The sequence below is a fragment of the Cuculus canorus genome, chromosome 11 (genome assembly GCF_017976375.1).
Source record: "Cuculus canorus isolate bCucCan1 chromosome 11, bCucCan1.pri, whole genome shotgun sequence".
In the NCBI taxonomy this organism is placed as follows: Eukaryota; Metazoa; Chordata; class Aves; order Cuculiformes; family Cuculidae; genus Cuculus; species Cuculus canorus.
The window spans coordinates 6,605,779-6,629,704 of NC_071411.1; the positions used below are offsets into that span (position 1 = coordinate 6,605,779).

General features: G+C 41.0%; 1 protein-coding gene and 1 pseudogene across 1 annotated transcript; both read left to right on the top strand.

Annotated features, from left to right (window-relative positions):
• The first annotated feature begins 1,197 nt into the window (after positions 1-1,197).
• LOC128853324 (5S ribosomal RNA) lies at positions 1,198-1,316 on the top strand (annotated as a pseudogene).
• Positions 1,317-4,241: 2,925 nt separating this feature from the next.
• Positions 4,242-22,392, top strand: RUVBL1 (RuvB like AAA ATPase 1). Its single transcript, XM_054077012.1, has 11 exons — positions 4,242-4,459; positions 5,840-5,926; positions 6,535-6,667; positions 10,135-10,286; positions 11,550-11,639; positions 12,486-12,635; positions 13,913-13,976; positions 15,148-15,346; positions 17,312-17,414; positions 20,403-20,494; positions 20,799-22,392. Exons 1-11 carry the CDS (start codon positions 4,319-4,321, stop codon positions 20,956-20,958), a joined length of 1,371 nt encoding a protein of 456 aa, XP_053932987.1. The 5' UTR covers positions 4,242-4,318; the 3' UTR covers positions 20,959-22,392.
• The last annotated feature ends 1,534 nt before the right edge of the window (positions 22,393-23,926 follow it).

A 23,926-nucleotide genomic window follows, 5' to 3' on the forward strand; every position in this document is an offset into this window, starting at 1 on the left:
CTCTTCCTGGGGAATAAACAATTAATCCTGTGTGGTCTAAAGGGCTATAGTTTATTTTCGCTCACCCAAACATACTCCTCTCCCCCTCTTTGACTGCTGTTTCAGTACAATGCTCAAGGAACATATGGAACAAGTAAAACGATCAATACAATAAGATGTGCCAAATCACTCACAGCTTATGTATGATTGTAAACCCTGTTAAGCGATACTAACGAGCAAGAAAGAGGGAGAAGCCAGCTTCACATCTATGAAGCAACCAATTGTTTACTGGTTCTTTTTCATATTGAAAAATCCTCTTCTACTGCAAATACAACCCCAAAGCATTTTCATAACAATTTCTGCAGCTCAGTACTACATTTGTACCTTCATGACAGAAGGTTTGATTTACTGAACAGCAATGGTCATAAGTAGACTACAGTTTTAGGCTCTACTCTGATTCTTGTTTTCAGATGTTCTATTGCTGCAGACAGACAATAAACACTTCTGTTTGTTACCCACTTCTACCAGCAAAAATCTCTAGCTGAATTACTATTTCTAAAGTTAAAGAACATTAAGTAAAATATCTGATTTTTACATCCATGGAGTTTATCTATCCTTCCTCTTGGTTATAATGAATGCAATTTTCCATTCCTGCCATCTACATTCCTATATATTGAATTTCACCAAAAAGAAATAAGCAATATTATGAAACAGCCTTAGAAATGCCATAGTCTCGAGAACTGGCCTGGCTGCAACATCAAAAAAGGTAACATGGAGAGATTCCCGGAGGATGGTGTAAGCACGGCACAAGTACCTGTGTGTGCCCATGGGTGCATGGCATGAATTTCTTGGGGCAGGGGGTGGAGATGGTGGTGACAGCATCTTGTGTTATTAGTTGTGCATGAATGAGCGTGTGGGAGTCTGAACTCTTATTCCCAGGTTTAATCAACTCGTTTTACCAAGGTTTCTTTTGCCCCCCTGTTTTAAGTCTCATGTTTGGCACAACCACCATGTGATACCCGATGTGGGAACTGGAGACTTGAGAGCTGGTTTTGTGGGAGCTTGGGTTTTGTTGTTGTTGTTGTTCAGGGGGTGTTGCATGTGTTGTTGTCATTGCAGGTATGAGTGGGTTTGCTGGGGTGTTGCGTGGCTGCCTGGGGCTGCGGCAGGGTGGGAGTGTGTGTGCTGCTCTAAAGGGCTGTTGTTGGGCTTTCTCACACCTACGGCCACACCACCATGAAAACATCCGATCTTGGCCGATCTTGGCAGCTAAGCAGGGTTGGGCCCGGTTAGTACTTGGATGGGAGACCGCCTGGGAATATGGGGTGCTGTAGGCTTTTGGCTCTTGGTGCGGGCACCCCCTGGGCTCTGTTTTTGTGGGGCGGGGGACACACGTGCGCGCAAAGTGTTTCGTGCTCCGGGAGCAGATGCCGAGCTGAGCCCAGCCCAGGCAGGAGCTCTGTGACCCAGCAGCTCCACCGGCTTGTGCACCCGCTCCCACGTTAGTGCCCGCATCCCCTTCCCAAGAAGCCCCGGAGCAGAGATTCTGTGGAAGAGGGAGTTTTCAGGAAGAAGAGATTTCAGTTTAAGTCAACAAATCGCTATTTATTTCACCCGCTGCCAGCCCTTCTTCAAAGGAGGGCTGCACCTACCCTGGGCGTCTTGTTAACAATGCCCCTGCCTCTAGAGCTCTTAGAAAACTTGCTAATTATTCTTCCAGAACTGACAGAAACTTGAACTCTGACCAGATTTGCCCACAACACGTGCGTCAGTTTAATGCACTAGAGAAATCAAAGCTGCATATTCGCTCTTTAACAAAGACAAACGTCTGCAGTTTGGTACACGAGGCATTTGTGTTCTGTGACTCGTATGACCCCGAGAGGATGTAGAGAGCCCAACGGTGTACATGCTTTTTTAATTATTCAAAGGATAGCTCATATTTGTTAGATTCAAAAATTCTTAGCTAAACAGTTGTATAATAGGATACCCTTTCAAAACTGTTGAAGTACATATGCGTGCAATTATATTGTAATTACAATTTTAAACTAGATTATGTAAATTTAAATTGACAGAACAATGAACAGAAAAAGTATTTTCTTTGCTAAGTGACATTTGTAACAAAACTAACAGAAGCTCTTAGACAAAAAGAGAATGAACAGCATACTTATTGTTCACTGGGCTTCTGCAAATTGTACCATAGCTGCCATCCTGCCTCAAAGCCACTCTCCTAGCTTGAACCATCATAGGGCTGCTTTTGCAGTTCTCTCCGGCAGCACATGGGGAAGGTGGGTGGCACTGTCCCTTAGCACAGACAGCAGCCCCGCATCGTTCCATGGTAACCCATCGGCCTTGAACACTGCAGACACAGCCATAGATTTATCATCAAACACAGAAAACACTATATATTAGAGAAGAAGAAGAGAGGGAGAGGGAGAGGGAGAGAGGGAGAGGGAGAGGGAGAGGGAGAGGGAGAGGGAGAGGGAGAGGGAGAGGGAGAGGGAGAGGGAGAGGGAGAGGGAGAGGGAGAGGGAGAGAGGGAGAGGGAGAGAGGGAGAGGGAGAGAGGGAGAGGGAGAGGGGTGCCCTTTTTATGGGGGAGATTCCACTATCTACAAAAAAGGAGAAGTCTCTGGAACTGCAGATTCCTAGATCCCATTTGAAATTTCAGAGCGATCTCCATCTCTGTCATATAAACACTACATTAAAGCTGCAGCAGAACTCCAGCTGAACCAGAATTAGGAGCTGTAACAGCCAAAAAGCTGGAGCCTCACAGACCTGGGGATACAAGGATAAGCCCTACAAGCCCATGGAACCCCCTGCTGAGGCAGTGAGGTGGTGTTCCTCATTTCAAGGAGGAACACGTCCTGTAGGTACAGGATACATTAAGGCCTCAGATGCTTACATAAAGCCTTTGAACACATAGAATGGAATTAATTTGCCATTTCACTGAAAGCTATATGTTGGCAAGGGGACCAGCAGGTAAGGATTGCCCTCACTCTTCCTTTGACACAGAGGTAGCAAACACCCCTGGAAAGCCTCAGCGTTCTTCTGCACGCCAAACCCAGCAGTGGCTTTCAGACAGCCCTGCTGGTGGTTCCCAGCCTGCTGCCAACCATGGTGGGAGAGGGCACCCAGCACCACAGCAGCCCCAGGGAGAAGTGCTGCCTCCAGCCCCAAACCGGGCTCAGTGAGGGCAGAAAGCGTCATATAGATGTAGGGACAAGAACAAGCTGCCTTTGTCCACCAGAGAGTTAGGTTTTTTTCAGCCTGGAGAAGAGAAGGCTCTGGCGACATCTTATAGTGACCTTCCGGTACCTGAAGGGGCTACAGGAAAGCTGGGGAGGGGCTTTTTACAAGGGCATGGAGTTACAGAATGAGGGGAACGGCCTTAAATTGGAAGGGGGAAAATTTAGGTTAGACTTTAGGAAGAAATTTTTCACAATGAGGTTGATGAGGCACTGGAACACGTTGCCCAGAGAAGTCATTGCTGCCCCATTCCTGGAGGCACTCAAGGCCAGGTTGCATGGGGCTTTGAGCAACCCGATCAAGTGGGAGGTGTCCCTGCCCATGGGAGGGGTGTGGAACTGGATGGGATTTGAGATTCCTTCCAACCAAAACCACTCTACCATTCATCTCCAGAACAAACTGGAATTGCCACAGGGATGTTGAAGGTCAGTGATTACAGTCTCTGGGCAATCACAGATTCAACTGAAAATATGATCTCTGAAACTGCAGCTCACAGGTTCCTTACCTCTCCTTAATGACCTTGAGCAGATGGCTTTAAACTGTCGTGCTTCAGCATTGCTGCCTGTGAGACCAACTGATCCCACTGTGGGAGATGCACCCTGCCCTGCTGCTGCTTCTCATTTCTCCGAGCAGTATCCAGCTAAGAAGCGCTGTATTGCCTGCCCTTGTTTTCCCATACTCTTGGAACTGCAAGCACAGAGTGGGAGCAAGGAACTGGAATGGGCTTTAAGGTCCCTTCCAACTCAAACCGTTCCTTGATTCTGTGATTGCAGGAGGGCCTCTGCTCACCGACTCACAGAACTCTCGCCAGCCCCTGCTGCCTGGCCCCCAGCAGGCGCCCGGCCCGCTTCCTCCGCAGCACCCGCGCCTGGCCGGGCTCCTTGAAGACGGCGCACCCGGAAAGGAGCGGCCGGACCCTAAAGTCGAGCCCCCCGCTGGTGATTGACAGGCGCACCGCCCAATGAGCGCCGAGCGCGCGGCGCGGGGGCCAATGGCGCGGCGGGGCGGGCCCGGGCGGCGGCGCGCCGGGAGCCTTGGTAACGCGCGGGCCGCGTGTGGCGAGTGCGGGTGTTGGGGGACCGTTCTGCCTCGCCATGAAGATCGAGGAGGTGAAGAGCACCTCGAAGACGCAGCGCATCGCCGCTCACAGCCATGTCAAGGGGCTGGGGCTGGACGAGAGCGGCACGGCCAAGCCGGCGGGGGCCGGGCTGGTGGGGCAGGAGAACGCGCGGGAGGTGAGCGGGCGGCCTTGGGGCCGGGCCGCGCTGCGCTGCGCGGCCTGTGAGTCCCGTTAGAGCCTCTGCCCCAGCCCTGGCGGGAGTGATGGGCGCCCCAGGATCGTGGCGCTGCGGTCCCGTTAACGGGCGGGCCTCGGTTACCGGTGTTTGGGCGAAGAAACAGAAGTTTCTGAGCTTCCTGAGGTTGGAAAAGACCTCTTAGATCATCGAGTCCAACCATTCCTATCTGCTGCTAAACCATATCCCTGAGCACCTCGTCTACCCGTCTTTTAAATACCTCCAGGGATGGGGACACCACCACCTCCCTGGGCAGCCTGTTCATTTGGTGCAAGCGGGGAGTGGGGCTTTGATTTCAGCGTGGTGCTTGAGCTGATCTGCCCTGCAGACACCGGAGGATAACTTGCTTTGTTTGATACAAGAGTTATTTAAAGGATAGTTTATATTTGTTAGATTAAAAAAATTTCTAGCTAAACAGCTGGAGTCAGCTCCAAATTAACAAGGGATTTGACTGGGATAACTGATGAAAGGTCATTCCTGCTTCGTTTGATACAGTAGTTACTATGACTAAATGTGAAATATTTTTTATTTAAGCTAAAGTAGAGTTAAGTTTCATTTAAGTAATTGTATTTTTTTTTTTTAATTAGACAGAAAGTCCCTCTGATAGCATGTTTTCTTTCAAGAAGTGTTTTTCCAGCCACTGTTCATTCTTTGGAGATTATAGCTTTTGTGTTCACTGTGAGCTGTGGTGAACAGAGGTGTCTCCTGTAGTCACCTCTGTTTGCAGTCTCTCCCTATCTCAAATGCAGGGTCAGACAGAGCTGGAGCCGAAGCTCCGAATTAGCAGGAGTTTTGATTGTTGTGAAGTTCATAATAACATTAAAATTAGTCCTTAAAAATTAATAAAATATGCATAAGATTACTGGGAAAACTTCCCATATGCATGTAAGTGGGGAATAGATTCTATCCCCAGCTCTTGTCTTACTGCAAGTGATTGATGGAGATCACTGCCTCGTGTTGCCCAGGCCTGATAAAGGCTGCTTGCTCTCTAAAACTCCAAAATGAGTCTTAGAGACTTTATTTGCTGGCATTTTTGGTATTGTATTTGTGAACCTTTCTATAGGTATAGAACTCCAGGAGCAGGAAAGGAATCTGTGCTCTGAGGCTGAGTTTTGCTGTCTATGTTTGGGCTTTTTTTTTTAATGTCCATCAGATAAAATGATTGTAGGAAGTAGGTTTTTCTGATCTTGCCTCCCTTTTTGCGTGCATGAAATTGAAATCATCTTTATTTTTAGTGGGCTCGCAAAACCTGATATTTCTAAACACTTTCTGTTATTTTAGCAACACAGTTAACAGTGTAAATGCTTATTTAACTTCTAGGCTTGTGGGGTTATAGTGGAACTAATCAAAAGCAAGAAAATGGCTGGCAGAGCTGTGCTGTTGGCAGGACCTCCTGGAACCGGCAAGGTATTATTTATTTTATATGAAATAAATATTCCCAAATCTATTTTATTTTAATTTCTAGTCAAAACCATTTTAAGGTAGTGGCTATATAATGTTTTCATCTGCTGGAATTTTTTCCTGTCAATGTATTGGCATGATTTTGTGTCATATATTTTTTTTTTTGCCATGTAGTCAACATTGGCATTATCCATTCGTGTGTTCAGGCATCGTTGATGTGAAACCGCCTCTTGTTGGATAACAAACTCATAGGGTACATCATCTCTGGAGAATAGTCTTAGAAATTAATTATATATTAAAAGCCTAAATAGTTTTTGCCATGCTATTCAAAGCTTTTTGCATTTGTATCAGATGTCAAATTCAAACACCCAGTACTGTTTCATCAAGGTGTTTTATAACTCTTAGATAAAAGTAGCTTTATATGTGTTTAACTTCTCTGGGGGGAGAAAGATTGTTATATGTGAGGTGTGTACATAAGACAGAGTAGTTGTGCTATTCAGTTGATAGTTGTTATATGGAAGGTGATATGATAAGGAAAGTTGACTTTGTTCTGAAAGAATACTTTTTAACATTCTCATAAAAATTAATGTATGGGTTTTCTTTTTTCTTTAAAGACTGCTTTGGCTTTAGCTATTGCTCAGGAACTGGGAAGTAAAGTCCCCTTTTGTCCTATGGTTGGTAGTGAGGTCTATTCCACTGAGATCAAGAAAACAGAAGTTCTCATGGAAAACTTCAGGCGTGCCATTGGTAAGTTTCAGAAAAACAGAATAATGAAGTATCCCTATGATAGTTACTTTGCTTTTTCCAGTCATGTAAAAAGGAACGTATTTTCAGTGGTCATGGTGGTTTTCAGATTATAGTGTGTTTTTCTCTTCAGTTCTGATCTTAATTTGGTAAATCTCTTCCACGCTTAGTGGCGTCAGGTTTTCTGTTTAAAAAAAATAAATAATTGAATTATGTTATGGTTTATTCTCCATGCCCAGATTCTTCTCTCATCCTTCAAGTTCATCTCCTGGTTTTGCCTGTGACTCTGAATAAAGCTGACAGAAAAATAATTTTTAGTTTCTTATATTAGCAGAAATACTTGTAGACAGAAAAATGCTCTCTGCTTTTTTATTTTAGTGATTTCACCCTACTAAGCAAACTGTCTGAAGCAGGGACTCCCAAATGGCAGTGTTAGAATCATAGAATCACCGGGTTGGAAAGGACCCACTGGATCATCGAGTCCACCATTCCTAACACTCCCTTAAACCTTGTCCCTAAGCACTTCATCCACCGGTTCCTTGAACACTTCCAGGGAAGGTGACTCAACCACCTCCCTGGGCAGCCTGTTCCAGTGCCTGATGACTCTGTGAAATTTTTTTTTTCTGATATCCAGCCTGAACCTACCCTGGCAGAGCTTGAGGCCATTCCCCCTTGTCCTGTCCTCTGTCACTTGGGACAGTTAGCCTGACTTAGTATCCCAGCTAGCAGAAAGGAAGTTCCATGCCAACAAAATAAACACTTTAGTTTAATGTCTTCTTCAGTTCTGGAGTGCTTTTAGAAGCTTGATGTAAATCGGTGAAATTTGCAAAACCACCTCGATGAGTATCTGAAATCTCTTATATGATTGCTGCTGACAGCTGGTAAATGCGGTTAGAATTGGCCCTTGTTTGTATGAGGATTGGCTAAAGATAGCTTAAACTGATTTTAGTACACATTAACAGTTAATTTCCCTCGTTTCTGTACCATGTTTCCCCTTGGACTTCATCTCAGTATTTGGTGGCAGGAAAGTGAAGAAGTCTCTCAGTTCTGCAATGAAACAAAAGTATTCCATTGCCTTTTAAGAAGAGCTCTCCATTGCCATAAGAAAGCAGCTCTCAGTAGCTGCTGTTCTTCTGGTTACCACGAATCTGGCAGGGCCTGGGGGAGGGAAGCCAGAGACTGGGTAGTCTGCAATATTTCCTTGATGTGATGAAGTTCCCTGTCAGAGATTTGGAAATCTGAACCCACAGATGAAACTTATGCCATCCATGTTGTCATCTCTAGAGACAGCTCTATTTTAACTCTCTCAGGTTTAACAGCCAGCTACATTGTTAGTTCCCTGCATTCCCTGAACATCAACAGAGGGACACTTCTAAACAAATATTGGTGTTAATGAAAGATGGAACTTGTTTTATTCCTTTCTGTTGAATTCCATGTCACATTTTCATAACACAACCCTTATTGAATGTTTTTATCAGTGAAAAAAAAAAAAGAGAGTCTCTTGAGATATTGTAAAGGACTGGTGACTACCATTTCTCATAGTGGAACATTTTCCAGTCATGTTTAAATCTCAATTATGTTTTAGCTTCCCTGCCTGGTAAATAAATAATTTACAAGTGTTTGGTTCTTTTTTTTTTTTTTTTGGAAAAAAAAAAACCCCTGTGTTATATGCACAGTGCAGTGTCAGGTGTGACTGGGTGCAGGAGAAGCTTCTGCTCACGTGTCAGCCAGTACCTGAAGTACTCATTTAGGCTTTTTTTGTAGGGGAGAATGTTGTATGATTCCTTAGGTATATGTAATCTATTGCTTGTATTGTACTTTCAGAGGGTCTAGCCACCTCAATTTATAAAAATGATCAGGGATGTTAACACAATGAGGGTTTCCTCACAATGAGGGCGGAGAGGCACTGGAACAGGTTGCTCAGGGAAGCTGTGGCTGCCCCATCCCTGGAAGTGTTCAAGGCCAGGTTGGATGGGGCTCTGAGCGGCAGGGGATTGGAATTAGATGATCTTTAAGGTCCCTTCCAACTCCAACCATTCTGTGATTCTGTGAATGTTCATCTCTCAGCATTAGCGGTTCCCATATTGCTTCATGTTCCTTGCACCTGTGATGCAGCCTGATCTGGGTCAGTTTTATAGCCCAAAGGTTCGTTAATTTGTCTGGTGTTTTGACATACCTGAAAAAAAAAAATGCTGAAATTAACTTTTCAGAATTATGTAGTACTAAATAAGAGAAAGCTACGTTTCTTTCCAACAAATTATCACATTATCCACAATTAATCTATTTCTCACATTTCAAATCCTAGCCTTAATTTGGGTCCAGTAGAGGGAGACAGACTCATATTTGTCTCATCTTTACATTTCCGTATCAGCGACTCAAGATTGCTGGTGAAGTGTCTGATCTATTTCAAAGCAAAATGAAAAGTTATGGAACAAGGAAAGTTTTTATAAAGTCCTAATAGCCTCAGACTGGGCAGGATGACTTCCTTATATCTTGTTACAGCCTATTCATTATTTTTGGTATGGCATGTGTGTCTCATAAAATACTTTATAGAGTCTCTTCAGATGTGGGTTCTTTGAACTTTTATGTAGTTAGAATGTCTGCATAATTGTAGTGGTGGTGGTGATGGTTGTGTTTTTTCTTTGCAACGGTCCAACTGTGAAACTCTTCAGCTCTATATTATTCATCAATTTAAAATAACTTAGTTAATTACAATAGTTGTGACTAGAATAGAAGATACCCAGATGTTGTGATTATTGCTCAGCTGTCTGAAAACTAACGAAGTAAGGATTGTCAGTTATTTTGAAATAGTTTTGTATTTGCACTATAGCAGATTCTGCTAAAATTTTGTCTAGCTCACTTTTTGCTATTAACTTGAAAAATATTTTAAATGATACCGTAACCTTTTCCTTATTTTATGAGGTTCTAACACAATACCTGTTAATTTATGTTATTTTTAGCTGTTAAAACTCAGTTGCTAAAATTGAAAGATTTTTTATAAAGTTCCTTTTTTTTTTCTCCTGTCTTTTCCCTTACTTTGCAGGGCTTTTCTAAGGGTACAAAAATTGTGTAAAACTTGCAGTTATATTACTGTCACTAATCTGTAATTTCAGAAGATGAACTGTTTCTCTGACTTTAGCCTAGGGGAACAAAATGAGCACATAGCTTTTTTTGGGCAAGGGAAAAGAAATGATACTGGTATTTGCTTCAAAAACTAAAGAGACTGAAAGAAAATTTAAATAAACTGTTTTGCAGGTCAGAACTTGTGTTGACCTTTTGTTCTGGTGACACTGGACGACTATTCTCACTTAATATTGAAAGGAAGAACAAAATTGATCTTTCTACTTGTAAAAGATTACCGTTAAGTGTAATATAGCCTAATAGTATGTTATGTTCTGTTGACAGTAACGCAACAGACTAAGTGTGCATGGATATTGATTTGTGAAACTATTCTAAACTATTTCTTGCAGGGCTGAGGATTAAAGAAACCAAGGAGGTTTATGAAGGTGAAGTCACAGAACTGACTCCATGTGAGACTGAAAATCCTATGGGGGGATATGGCAAAACCATCAGCCATGTAATTATAGGACTCAAAACTGCAAAGGGAACTAAACAGCTGAAGGTATGTGTGGTACAGTCTCAAAAACTTAGGTATTTCAGATCTGCATCTTCTATTATGACCAGCTTATTTCCATTTCAAGCGCTTTATCCCCGTCTCTGTGCCACGAGGCTGTTTTCTTTTTTTGCTAGATACCTTTATCCTGCTCCCAAGTGTGTATGTTTATCTGCTTTAAGTAGAATATTTAGGTGTTAGTCTTGTCTCTTAGAAATTAAAACTGGGCATAAACCCTTTTCTCAGCTAGCAACCTCTGTTATTTTTCTGTTTGGCAGCACACACTTTTATGTCCTCAGTGAGTTAAAGGTGAGTTTAAGCAGGAAGAGATCCTGGAGCAGTTCTGCAGGGTTACTAGTATCACAGAAAAGTGGGCTGAATTGAGAATCTGAACTATGAGCTGACCCAGTCTGTGATATGCTCATACTGATCCCGACTATAAATTCATTTTACAAACATACAAGAAAGGTCTTGTTTGCTTTTGTTTTCCTGGTCCTCAAATTCTTGAGGATGGTTTGGGGAAATCTTGCCTGCTCTGGTAGAGATTGTTCTTCCTGTCATACCCTGTCTTTCTACATGGGGAGCTATGATTTAGTGATTTTTTTTTTTTTTTTTTTTTTTATTTGAACTGGAAATTGAGCTGGTATGTTGCCAGCTCAGACCCACTCTTCCTTTGTTTTCTTGTACAAGTCTTTGTCCATGTTGTTCAATTTCCCTGGCAGTTAGAATAGAAGAGAACTGAAAGCTGTCTCCGTTGTTAAATATCATATTGCATTTGTACACTCTGAAAACAAGAAAACGCAGAGCAAAAGTGAATAAACATGTACTGAAAGAAACAAAAGCATCTAATATATTCCATATCCTCTGCTCCTTGCACAGCTTCACAGAGGATAAAGACTAAAGAAATCAAGTAGCACAATTCAATGCTATAGCCAGATTTTCTTACAAAAGTTTTGCTAGAAAGCAAGAGAAGTGCTGCTTCCTAGGCATAAATATATTGTCACGCTACACATTTTGTGGTAGCAACTGGTATCATTATGTTTCTGGCACTTATCATTACTTCCTTCAGACAACAGATATTTTTGTTAAGAAAGTAAGTTCTGTGCATCTTCTTGTATCACTACTCCAAGTGTTACAGCTTTATAAACTCTTAGAGGTATTGCTGGGGGGAGTTGCAGTTTAATTTTGTCTGCTTTAGACTAAATTTCTTTACCCTGATTAACACAACAATTTGGAACTGTTTGACCAACTGTGATGTTTGCTTGCCTCTAGCTGGACCCAAGCATATTTGAAAGCTTGCAGAAGGAGCGAGTGGAAACTGGTGATGTTATTTATATTGAAGCAAACAGTGGAGCCGTCAAGGTAAAAGAGAAGTTCTGCACTTCTACACAGGTGTATGCGTTCTTAGACCTTTCTCTGCCTTTGTCAGAAGGCTTACTGATTTATTAACCTTAACTGATGTGAAATGGTTACATGGAAGTTTTTAAAAGAGCCCAGTGTTTTCCTTATCTGGAGAGAAAATTCTCTCTTGCACTGAAAGAACGTGTTCATCTGGTTCACAATTAAGGTCATCTGGCAAGGAAGCTATCACTGATGCTGTCTGGATGAGTTTTCTTTTCGGTGAGATCGAGGCATCTTCAAGGGAAAGGGGAAGAACCAAGCAACTTTAGTCATTTTTAGGCTGACATATGCACTGTATTTAATCTTTCTTTTATCGCTCTGGTATTTTCTCCACAAGATATATACATGTAGAAGGGAATACTGCATTAGTTAGCATTCTTTTCATATCTGATTTAGGAAGTAGTGTACAGCGATACTTGCTGTTTAATGGATGAGCATAATATTTTGTATCATATAATAAATCACCCACCTACAAAGGAGTCTTGAACAGTTCTCCCAATCTCTAGTTAATCTGCTGGATTTGTCCTTTAGCAAGAATTGCATACGGTTAAAAGAAGGGGAGAGAGCAGTGGAATACTCTTACAACTGAAAATATCAGGTGTTTTTCAACAGAGTTTTTGAGCTTTGATCAGTAGATAGGGCATGCCTGTTGCTAAGCAGGGAGGGGGATGTCTGAATTGTCAGCTGAAGCTTGTCAGGACTGGAATTGTGAACTAAGCCCTTTATCTTTATCAAGTTTGTGTCACTCAAGGTTTTGGCACTGAAACTAATTCTATACCTGGGTTTCTCTCCTTTGCTTTTCCTCAGAGGCAAGGCAGGTGTGATATCTATGCTACAGAATTTGACCTTGAAGCTGAAGAGTATGTTCCCTTGCCAAAGGGTGATGTGCACAAGAAAAAGGAAATTATTCAGGATGTCACCCTGCATGACTTAGATGTGGCCAATGCTCGACCTCAGGTATCTAATCAAACAGATAATTTTTCTGCAAAGACTTCATTTGACGTAGATGTGATGGTTACTATAATAATTGAGGAGATGCTAAAAGTTGAGTCTGTCCTAAATCACCCTCAAAAATTCCTCTATAGGAAAAGTAGTAGGTGTTAAACCTTGAAAGCCAGTCTACCTCTTCTCTCTTCAGGAAGGCTGTGCTGCAGTTGGCTGCCTCAGTGGCCCTGCCACGTAGGTTCAAGAGCCAGTTGCTAGTTTAGTATTCATGCACCTGATCATGGAGTATTTGTCAGAGTACATTTCCTAATATGACAGAGAACAGCCTTATAGCCACAGCAGAGCTTCCATGCTGATATTTGGGATCTGCTGCTTTCACAGTTAGTGCATAATCTAGACCTAGCACTCTCCTTCTCTCTGCCACTGCCCCAAAAGAGAGCAGTGTGGGCTCCTCTTGACCAGGGAAAGAGACTACCTTCTTTCCAGAAGGAAAGTTGCCTACAGATGTGGGGTAGCAGCAGCCAGATCTGCGTAATTTCATTTATGGAAAGTTCTGAATGCAGATTAATATACCCTACTCTCTGTTTATGGTTTTTTGGCCATAAAACGGAAACTGCGGGCCCTATGATTCCTTGTGACTTTGAGTAGCGTTCTGAACATACTGCCACAAAAAAAAAAAAAAAAAAAAAAGAAAATAGAATTACTCCTTGCTGTAATTTAACACAAACCCAGTATTGAGGGAATTCCATCTGTATCATAAACAAAAGCCACCAACAATACAGTATCTTTGTTTAAAGGCTAGCATCCCTGCACTGTAATACTACATCCCCCTAACCTACTCCATTACAGAAAGATCCTTTTTTCCAATAAAATAATTTATCTGAGAAAAGTTGTATTCAAAAGTCTTAAAACTCAGGATAGTTGTTTCTGTGTTGACACAGGTTGAACACCTAGCGTGCACGCAGGCAGTCCCAAATCTGTGTTCCCTGACAATGTCAAGCCTTATGAACTCTCTCTGACATTTTTTTTAAAAGGGGATATCTCATTTGGGGTTTTTATCTTCTCTAAATGAACAAGAGTAAAGGAAGGGCAAGTAGTCAGCTCGATGATTGCTTAGAATGTTGCTGTGGTGAAGTTACTTAACCTTTGACAGATTACCAATGACTGCTAATATAAAGTATCAAGTTAACTGCAGCAAACGACTTCTTTAACCAGCTGCTGGCTTATAAAATTCTGAAGGTGTGTTCATTACAAGGCCTCACAGCTGATGTGTCGCTTTCTTTTCCTAGGGTGGGCAAGATATCCTTTCTATGATGGGACAATTGATGAAGCCTAAGAAAACTGAAATTACTGGTATGAATCCTGCACAATATTTTCAGACCAACATGACGTGTGTTTGCCACTTAGAAAAGGATTAAAAATAGGGTTACTCGTTTTCTTAAATATTCAGATTTCAAAAAGCAGTGATACAGGTGCTAGAATTGGAGTGGCTGGAAACAGTATAGTAGGTTATTGGTTCGCACGTGCAGTGATAAAATATGTACTGTGCTCTCCACCTGTCTTCCTGGGGAGAAAGAGGTCAGAACACTAGTGCAACCCCCCCATTTCCTGCCAGAAAGCAGAAGGTTCACAATTTCGACAAAGATCGAAACTGAACAACAACAACAACATGATGTCTAAAAACCGTTGTTAGAATGCATTCTTTTGTGAAGCAGCAATGCTGAATTTTGATGGCATAGAAAAAATGGCTTCTAAAGACTCTAACCTTGGTTTGATTTAGACACTTCTATAGCAGGTGTCTTTTGACTTAATGCTTTAGGTGCAGTACTGCTGTTCCTACCTACAGAGCATCAGAGAAAAAAAGATCTGCAGAAAGATGTATTCTCCTTTTTTGCTCTGAAAGAAATCATGCTTCCATAAGTGGCTATCTAAATGTAGATCAAAGTCTGTTTCGATACCTAACTTGAATGGCAGTCTTTTGAAGTATTTCCTCTGTTCCAGAGGTCACTTTGCGTATTCTAATGTCAGATTTAGCAATGTAACATCTTGCATAATTTGGGGATCCATATGTTCACAGAAATTTATATAGCCCTGGGTTTGTTTTTTTTTTTGTTAAACACAACTTCTTTGTTGAAATACAGTGGCAATATTTTAATCTTTCAGTGATGTTCTTTTTAGCCATGCTTAGAAACTTCCTTAAGTTTTATGTTTTAAACTGGGGTTTAACTGACTTCTCCAGCCCCAGACTTCCCAAACCCACAAAAATCGGTTTTTCTTAAGCCGTGTGAAGGGGCAGACTATCCCAGTTAAGTGCAAGAAGTCCATCTGAGAAATACTTTGTTGCACAGATGTCTCCCCAGTACAGGACTGAATGTGACAGAATTTCAGCATCACAGAGATTTTCCCTGCAGCAGTGAGATACCAAACCATGAAGAATTTCAAGGAGCATTTTACTTGCTTTAAGCCTTTCATACAGACCTATAGTTCACTAGCAGGACAACTAACGCTTTCTTTTTGTTCTCAGACAAACTTCGAGGAGAGATAAATAAGGTGGTAAATAAATACATCGATCAAGGCATCGCAGAGCTAGTCCCAGGTGTGCTCTTTGTAGACGAGGTTCATATGCTGGATATCGAATGTTTCACATACCTGCACCGAGCACTGGAATCTTCTATTTCCCCTATTGTCATATTTGCTTCCAATCGAGGAAACTGCGTTATCAGGTATGATGTCTAAAGTTGAATTCTTCAAGTTGCATTTGAATTGGCTGTATCAGTAGAATTATAATCTTTGAAGGCTTTTGTCTCTGACACTCATGACAATCCCCTGCATGGGTTGCAAGCTGCATCGGTGCTTAAGAACTGCTTGTGAGCTTCACGATGGGACAAGCACTTAATGCCAGGCTGACTGAGTTAAAGCAAAATGGAATTCCTCCCTTTTTTCCCCCCACTGATGGCATCCCTCTTTCTCTAACAGCTTCTGAATTGTCATACTTTCTGGATGATCTGTAACAATTACCTTTCTTATTGGATACCTCAACACATCTGTTGTTTGCACATTAGGGACAACAAAAGCACCAGAGCTACAAACCTGTAATGTCACAGTTTTGTGTTTCTTCTGGATTATTTTGTTCTTTGCTATCCTCACTGTATCAGATTTAAGCTTCTCACTGTTGAATGCATCACAGTTCAGCCTCTCCCTACTTTTCATTCTTTTCTACTACGTTGGTCTGGGTTTTGGGGATTTTTCAGTTTTGATGACTTTTTTCATCTCCACTCCAGTTCATGCCTCCACTTCAGTATTCTGCACCCACACTCTGCATTCTTTACATATTCAGTAAAAGCACTCTCCTCTTTCAGATTCTTCCCTAAGTTCTGCTGCTAATTTGTGGTTTAGGTCTAATGATGTCTAAACAAGCTGTCATTAGCAATGATTGCTACTCTTTAAATTGATTTAAATCAGCTGTGTAACCAGCTATTCCTTTCCCTCTTAGTGGCTCATCTGGTATTAATCTTTCTCTGTTTGCATTGCTTAGAAGTGAAGGTGATAAGCCCTTCAAAAACGTTTAAGGTGGACATTGCAGCACTTTCTTTGCAAACACATAAGAAGACTACCTTGTAGAAATAAAGCAAATAGAGATCTGTCAGCGTGGATTCACTGCTGATCTTTTAAGAAAAAAACGGTGATTTAAGAAAGGAAGTTTTCCATACAATGTCTGATACTGCTAAATTAAGTCCTTAAAAGCAAGCTCTTAACTGTATACCACTATCTTGGGTAGTTAGATGCTCTCACAGCCCTTAAAAGGATCAGGAAAAAAATTAGTTGTATAGGTGGTATAGTTGATTCTGTAAGTGCATAAGAGAAGGAATAATTTCAGAGGAGAGAACACCATCCACTCAAGAATACAGCGGATGATTGCAGGCCATTTTGATTTGTTTCCCAAGGAAGACCATGGCCAAAGCTGCACTGCCTAAATATGAGCACTAGATTTAGTAATGTAGTTCTTTACCAGCACTTTACTGTTTTTACCTGCAGTCTCTATAGATCTCGTGAAATCTGTTTATGTTTCACTCTTGAATTCACAGCAAATAGCGGTGGTCTTGGAAAACCAAGACTAGATGTGACCACAGCCTTTGCTGTTGGGTGTTATGTGTCAAACAATCCAAAATTGTTGAGGTTCTAGATCCTGCTTTATCCTTAACACATAGACCTCCACTTCTCAATTTGCTGGACTGCGAGCATAGAATGTAAACCACTGCAGTATTCACTGGAAGGGCTGGGGGAAGGATTGAACAGTGATGTCTTATTTGGCAATAGGGGATGTTCTCCAAATGGGTGATAGTGTATATAATTTCTACTGATACTGCTAAACAACTTAGTAAGAATAATTTGTTCCTCGCTGGAAAATACTGTATTGTAGGATAGAATGCAGGGAAGCATGAAGAAAACACCACGACTGTATGTTTAAGTTGCAACTTTAAGAGCTCCTGAAATAGTATTTAGTTCCCCTTAGACTGTCCAATATGAATGTCAGACTAGAATGTTTCCTGTCTTTATCTGGGAGTGTCTCTGTAGGAAGACACAAGAATTGTAAACTAGTAGATGTGTTATCACAACTGATGTTGGTGAAGTCCACCTGCTGAACTCAGAATAGCATCTGATCTCTTTCCATTTGGTTTCTCCTTCAGAGGCACAGAGGATGTAGTGTCTCCTCATGGAATACCACTGGACCTACTGGACAGAGTGATGATTATCCGAACCATGCTCTATACCCCACAAGAAATGAAGCAGGTATGCACAGCACTTTAAGAGAAGTTCAACAAAGTCCCTGGAGTTCAAGTTCACTGGGATCACTGCTATGTCTCTGCATATTCTGTAACTATGGAGCTTTTTGATACTGGTCACCAGGGCTTGTGCCAGAAAGTTTACCACTTCCTAAATGCATGGGGCTTTAGTAACCCTTTACAGTAAGCTGGTTAAAACTGTGCATGCAATTTCTCTGATGAGTTGTTGATAAGCATCTCTAGAGCTGAAAGCAACATCTCACTTGCAGGAAGTGGCCTGAATCATTGGCTGACCTTATCACTTGCATAAATGTGCTTTCCATGGAGTTTGTAGGTTCCAGCAGGTAGTGCTTTTTCAGTCATGTGAGATGAAATGCCACGTTTTGGGAGCTTTGGTCCCAGACCTTTGGCTGCTTCTGTAAGAGATGAGAGGGATTGAGGAATGCAATGTCATGCAAGGCATTCTTGCCTTTATGCCCTGTGCTGGTAGCTTTAACCTTACTAGGACTGTCTCCTGAAACTGGGAGGATTTTCATGCTCCTAGTCAAGTTTGGAAATGCAAGCACAGTAATTGTTGCAGAGAAGTTTCTGAATGCCTGAAACTTTTCCTGTGGGGCCATCACACCGCATTGTGTATCGATTATAATGCTTGGGTGCCCTTATGATGCATTGTGTCAAAGATCCCCCTCATTAGCGTCTCAATGCTGTAAAGTGACACAATGCAGAAGACATTACTGTTTATCATGTCAATTCTTTGTATTATTTAAGAGATAGTGTCGATTGAGAAGAGCATTTTCACAAGATAATAGTCTCCTGCTGCTGGATAAGTGCCAAGGTGAAGCTGAGACATTTATTGAATATCAGCGTAGAAGCAAAGCTTCATTTCATTTGTTTTAGGAGCTTTTCACGTATGGCCGTTGTGAGCTACTCTCAGGATGGTTTTTTTGTACCTGAAAGGATGCTTTAAAGCATTTTGGTACAAATTACAGTAAAAGCAGCCCAGTGAATTAATAATACAATTAAGTTTTGTCTGTATACAAAACCAAATTTTAAAGCATGACTTTTCCTTAGTCTGGACTTCCCTATACTGTCTGTGAATTTTGTGTAATTAGGGTAGTAGGAGTATGTATGTACTCTGAGATACTTTTCGTTAAGATTGCTATGCATAATGCCTGCCTAGTGTGCTGTATTATTATGCAGATAATGCGCTGTTAAAGAGCTCTTTCTGAATTGTTGATTTTCAGAACGACTTGGGAAGTGCTGTGTTTTCCACCCTCCCCAGGGGTGAGGGAAAGGAAGTGTCTACAGTAGCATTTCCTAAAACTAAAAATAGTCCATATATAACCTCCCATAGTTGGATAATCTCATCTTCACTTAAATTATGGCTTAAAAATAAAACATCCTTAAATTTATTTCGCTATTTTTCCTGTTTTTTCTTGCATGCTAGGAGGGGGTTTTCACTGCTGATGTTTTGGTGTGAGACTCTGCCTTGGCCTTTTGCAATCAATTTGTTTATCGGCACAAAAATTGCCCATTTATCTACTGAAAGTTTGTTCATAACCAGTTCAAAATGTTTCTCTTTGTGTTGATAAAGTATAAATCCCATGGAGTAGCTCTGTTCCAACAGCAGGACTCTGTTACCTTAGTGCAACCAGAGAAAATTCACTTTTATGCATATTCTAATTGGGTATTGATGTAATCAGAGGTTTTGCATATGTGCCTGCTGTTAGATAGGAGAGGTTATAACCAGGACTTTGTCCCTAATGTATTTTACCCGATAAACACTAAGTTATTTATATATTTATTTGCTGGGTTAATGGCTTGGGTCCCGATCCTTCAGTAAGGTTGTACCAAGCTGCTAGATAAAAAGTTATTTAAAAGAAGTTGTTAAAGATGTGTTAAACATACCTTGTTTCTAGAAGAGGAATAGTGAAATAGCAGTATTTGAATGAACGGAAAGTGATGTTTGAGTGATCTAAAAGATAGTAAAAAAAGATCTTCAATTTGAAATTGCAATTTGCAGAAGCATTGCTGATGTTCAGTATTAATATATTAGCACAACTTCCTGCCATTTCAGGCCCCTCTCTTTTCCTCTGTTCCTTACTCTGACTCTCCAAGTGCATTTTTATGGCTTTAATTTAAACGAGTTCTTCTTGATATCTTGTTTACAAAGCTGCCAAAGTGAAAAATACCTGTATTATATGAGGCTTGCAGTTCCAGAGTTATCTCAGCACTACAACACAACATCATTATCCAGTCTGCCCCTTATCACTCAGCTGGTAATACGGACTACCGAGAGACTTGTGCCACTTTTGTTACAGTTTTATATGCTCAGGCTTATTGGTGATATCTTGTTCTCCAACTTTGTAAAGATCTTCAAACTGGTACAAGCCTGAGACTGTTCTTGAAAGATTAGATTCTTCTTAGTGATTTTGCAGGAATAGGTGAATTGTAGAAAGTAACTTTTTGATTTATTTTACTATCTCTTTGTCAATTGAATAAAAAGTATGTTGTGAGCTGCTAAGGAAAAGGCATAGCTCTCTGTAGGGCTTTTTGGAGAGCTTCACTGGATAGCAGCTGTGATAGGCTGCAAAATTCAGTACGTAGCGAGTGTAGCTGCCCACAGGACTCCAACTGTCACTCACTTCCTCCATACTTTTTCCATTTTCTTGTCTAGGTTCTCATATTCTGCTCCTTTTTAGTAGACATAGTTTGCTAGCCATGCAGAACTATCACGAAAGGATAGTAGTCTAGACGTGTTACTTTACCTGCCTTTTGTGATAATCAGTTTTTCAACATTACATTCGCCTATTCAAAGACTTACATTTCCCCAGATTCTGATTTAGTGGTGAGTTACACTGGGATAACTCTCCACGCCATCTTGTTTCATGGTATATCTTGTCTCAAAGCTGACAGAGTTTCTGGATACTAAGCTAAACAGTATAGCATGCTGCTTGTTTGGGCTGGTACCTCATTTACTCATTCCTCCCAACAGATCATAAAACTTCGTGCTCAGACAGAAGGAATTAATATTAGTGAAGAAGCTCTGAACCATTTGGGGGAAATCGGCACCAAGACAACCTTAAGGTAGGCAGAGCACAGCTGGCTTTTCTTGTAGGTATGACTGGCTCTAAAAAACACTGAAGTGTTGTCTCCTGGAAGTGAGACAAACCTCTTCCATACGATAACAGGGCCTACTAAGAACAGTGCTAACATTAAGGAGTGGTAAGTCTCCTCTTTCCACCTTTAGGGAAGTGCTGGAAGGTCTTGCAGACTTTCTGTACTGCTGATAGAGATGCGCGTTTCCTAACAGATCTCCTACCCCTACATGTGTTCAGTTCACTGGGACGCACCGAATTGTAATTATTCATCCATCTCCGTTTGATCGCAGGTATTCCGTGCAGTTACTGACCCCAGCTAACCTGCTTGCCAAGATTAATGGGAAAGACAGCATTGAGAAAGAGCATATTGAAGAAATAAATGAACTTTTCTATGATGCCAAATCCTCAGCAAAAATCTTGGCTGATCAACAGGAGAAGTATATGAAATGAAGAGCTTATCATGTTAGATGCTTTGAAGTGGTTTTAACCCTTACCCGGGGCTGGCTTAATTAATGAATACGAAACATTAATGGTTTGTCTCTTTTGGGACTGAAAGATATTTAAATGTTGGACTGCTTTGTCAGCCCAGAATTAGCTGTCAAGTGTTCCTGTTTCATTATCAACAATAAGATGCTCCATTATGTCTCTGTAACATCTCAGTCTCCTTTTTATGAGTGTATATGAAACAAATAGCTCTTGACCCATTGGTTTTGTCTTTAGATTTAATTACAGAAGATGTCTAACTGAAGTTGATGCTTAAGAACAGTCTATTTTCGTTATGAATGTTGTTTTAAAATAGTTTCCTTTTACAGATGAGAACTTGGGGTTTTTTTTTTGAATAAAAGTTTGTCTGAAGTGCTTTATAATAAAATATCTCAAGAATAGTAGCAGCTTATGTGTGTTTGCCCTGGGTGCTGACCTGCCTAAAGCAATAGTCAAAATCACTTGGACTTAACAAACCCAAATACAAGTAAAATGAATCTACAACACCAAAGTAGATTTACAGCAAAGGAAAGAAATTGAAATGGGACCTTAAGTGTTTACTTTTCTGTAAGTCTTGTTTTTTATTTTCTGAAGCCTTCTTTGGGCAATGCAGCAATAGGTAATAGGAATTATCTTAGCCCTTTCCTCCAGAGTAACTTATCCTTTATTTGGGTTTTTTTAACGCAGATTAAATAAAAATTGCATTTCAGCATGGTTAACTATTTTTTTCACTATGTTCTGTCCCCGCTTTGCTGACCACCCAGGAACAGGAAAAATATTGCAAACTAAAAATGTATGAATATTCATATATAAAAATGAAAGTTAACAGAATGATGGTGAAAAGAACAACTCAATAATTAATGTTTGAAATCCTGCTCTGTACAGACATTGTATGAACTTAGCCATAGTCTCTTGTTCACCAAGTACACTTCCTTGTTTTGCAAAGCATGGATACTTGATTGCTTCACAGCGCTCCGAGGATAAATGATTTAAAGATTAAGATCCTCGTAACACTCAAATACAAATCTAGGTAACCAAGTAAATGGATTAAGTAGGAATAAAGTGTAAGAGCCTTATAAAGGGACTAATGTCACATTCCTTATTAGAACCTTTGGTGTTTTAAAACACTTTATGTACACTTACCCCAAGAACTATGCTTATTTAAGTAAGGTCGGAAGGGAAGAAATAATGACTTGTCAGAGGAGCCCAATTTTAAGTACCCTTTTTAGCAGTTGCACATTGAAGAAGTAAGTTTTCAATTAATTTTAATCCACATTCCTAAATGAGAAGTTTTCTGCGGAGTGAGAAATGTAAAGCTACAGCACCTTCCGTAAATCTTTCAGTCATCACTTCCTCACAGCGGGAGAATCTCAGTAGTGTTGCACAAGGCAGACACCAGCAATTGCTTTTTATTTTTTTTTCTGACAAAACCAAAAAAGGTGAAAAGCACCTCTCTCATTCTTTTTGCTTTCCTAAGAGGTTTTCATTTAAGCATTACTGGTGGTTAGAGAAGCAAAAATGATCACAAAACCATAGCACATATGTTTATATAAAATACATTTGCATGGCTTAATTGCTATCTATCAAATATAATAAAGCTTCCTTGTTATATTGTACAATTCTAACTTCTAAAACTAATGTGTAAGCTCAGTCATCGTCTTTCTGGGGGAAGGAATCCAGCTGCCAAAAACCTCTGTCCTCACCCCATATGCTCTAGAGACTGTCTCTTCCTTGTGCTGACATGCTGTTTGCGGAAATTGCTAATGATTTTTCAGCTCCCAAACTATGGACAGGACAGCAGAGACAGCTGTGGCAGGGGGGGAAGTAAAGCTGTAAGGAAGCTGGATGGTTTGGGTTTAATAATGCTTTGATCACATTCTACCATCTTAGTCATGTAAAAGCCTGTTCCATCCTTCAAAGTAAAATTCAGTACTCTGTCAGCCAGCCCTAATTAGCTTTTGTACTTTAAATAATCTATCTGCTTCTTTCTCTGCATCTGCAACTGAACAGTAGTGACAGAGAGATTTAATGAATGATTTTTGGTTTATCTGTGAATATTTTTGGCCAAGGAGCAATCCTGCTTTCAAACCTAAAACCCCTCTCCTCCTACTGACTCCCAGTGAATGCAGATTGGAACTACAGCATCAGACTAATTTCCACCGTGCTTCTAAAATCCCTTTTTACTGCAGCAGGATGGCAACGTTCTGCTCTAGTGCTGCAGGACGATGGAGAGACACTCTGGATTAAGGTGCTACATGGTCAACATTGAACCTTTTTCCTGTTGCAGTTTGAAAATCCTTCTCGGCAGTGATGTATGTCCTTCTGTGTTTTCTGAAATATCTAACCAATTTATAAAGAAGTTCGAATAAGCCCTAAGTAATTCTGAATGCCAGAGTTGTTCAGAGTCCCAATCTACGTTTGATGGCATTGTTTTTTTTTCACTGCTATCTGCTCACACAGCAGCAAAAGCCCTACTGGGGCAGTGAAGGGTGGTACCTCCTGGAATACTGAGATCTTATGGACACTATTCCCGTGTCTACCATCAGCAGGAGAGGGCAGAAACTCTAGTTTCTCCTTTGGCAAATCAATTCTTTCTTTGCTTACAAAGTGTTCTTTATAAAAATAGAAGCTCTATAAAACCGGGAAGAAATAGCTGTTCTTACAAGCACTAAAACAAGCGATCCTCTCTAAAACTCAAGCTAGGCAGCCTACCAGACCTCAGAGAGTAAGGAAAGACCTAGGAAGAAGTGTGCTGAGTGCCCCACACCGAAAATCAGCAGTTCCATCTGCCCCGAGTTCCGTAGCTGGCTTCATGACGGATGGTACCTGTCACTAGAGACTCACTGTAGGTACGGAAATGTACGTCAGGAAAAAAACAAGATCTCAAAATACACATGGTGGAAAAGCAGCAGCAATCAATCCAAACTGGCATTTT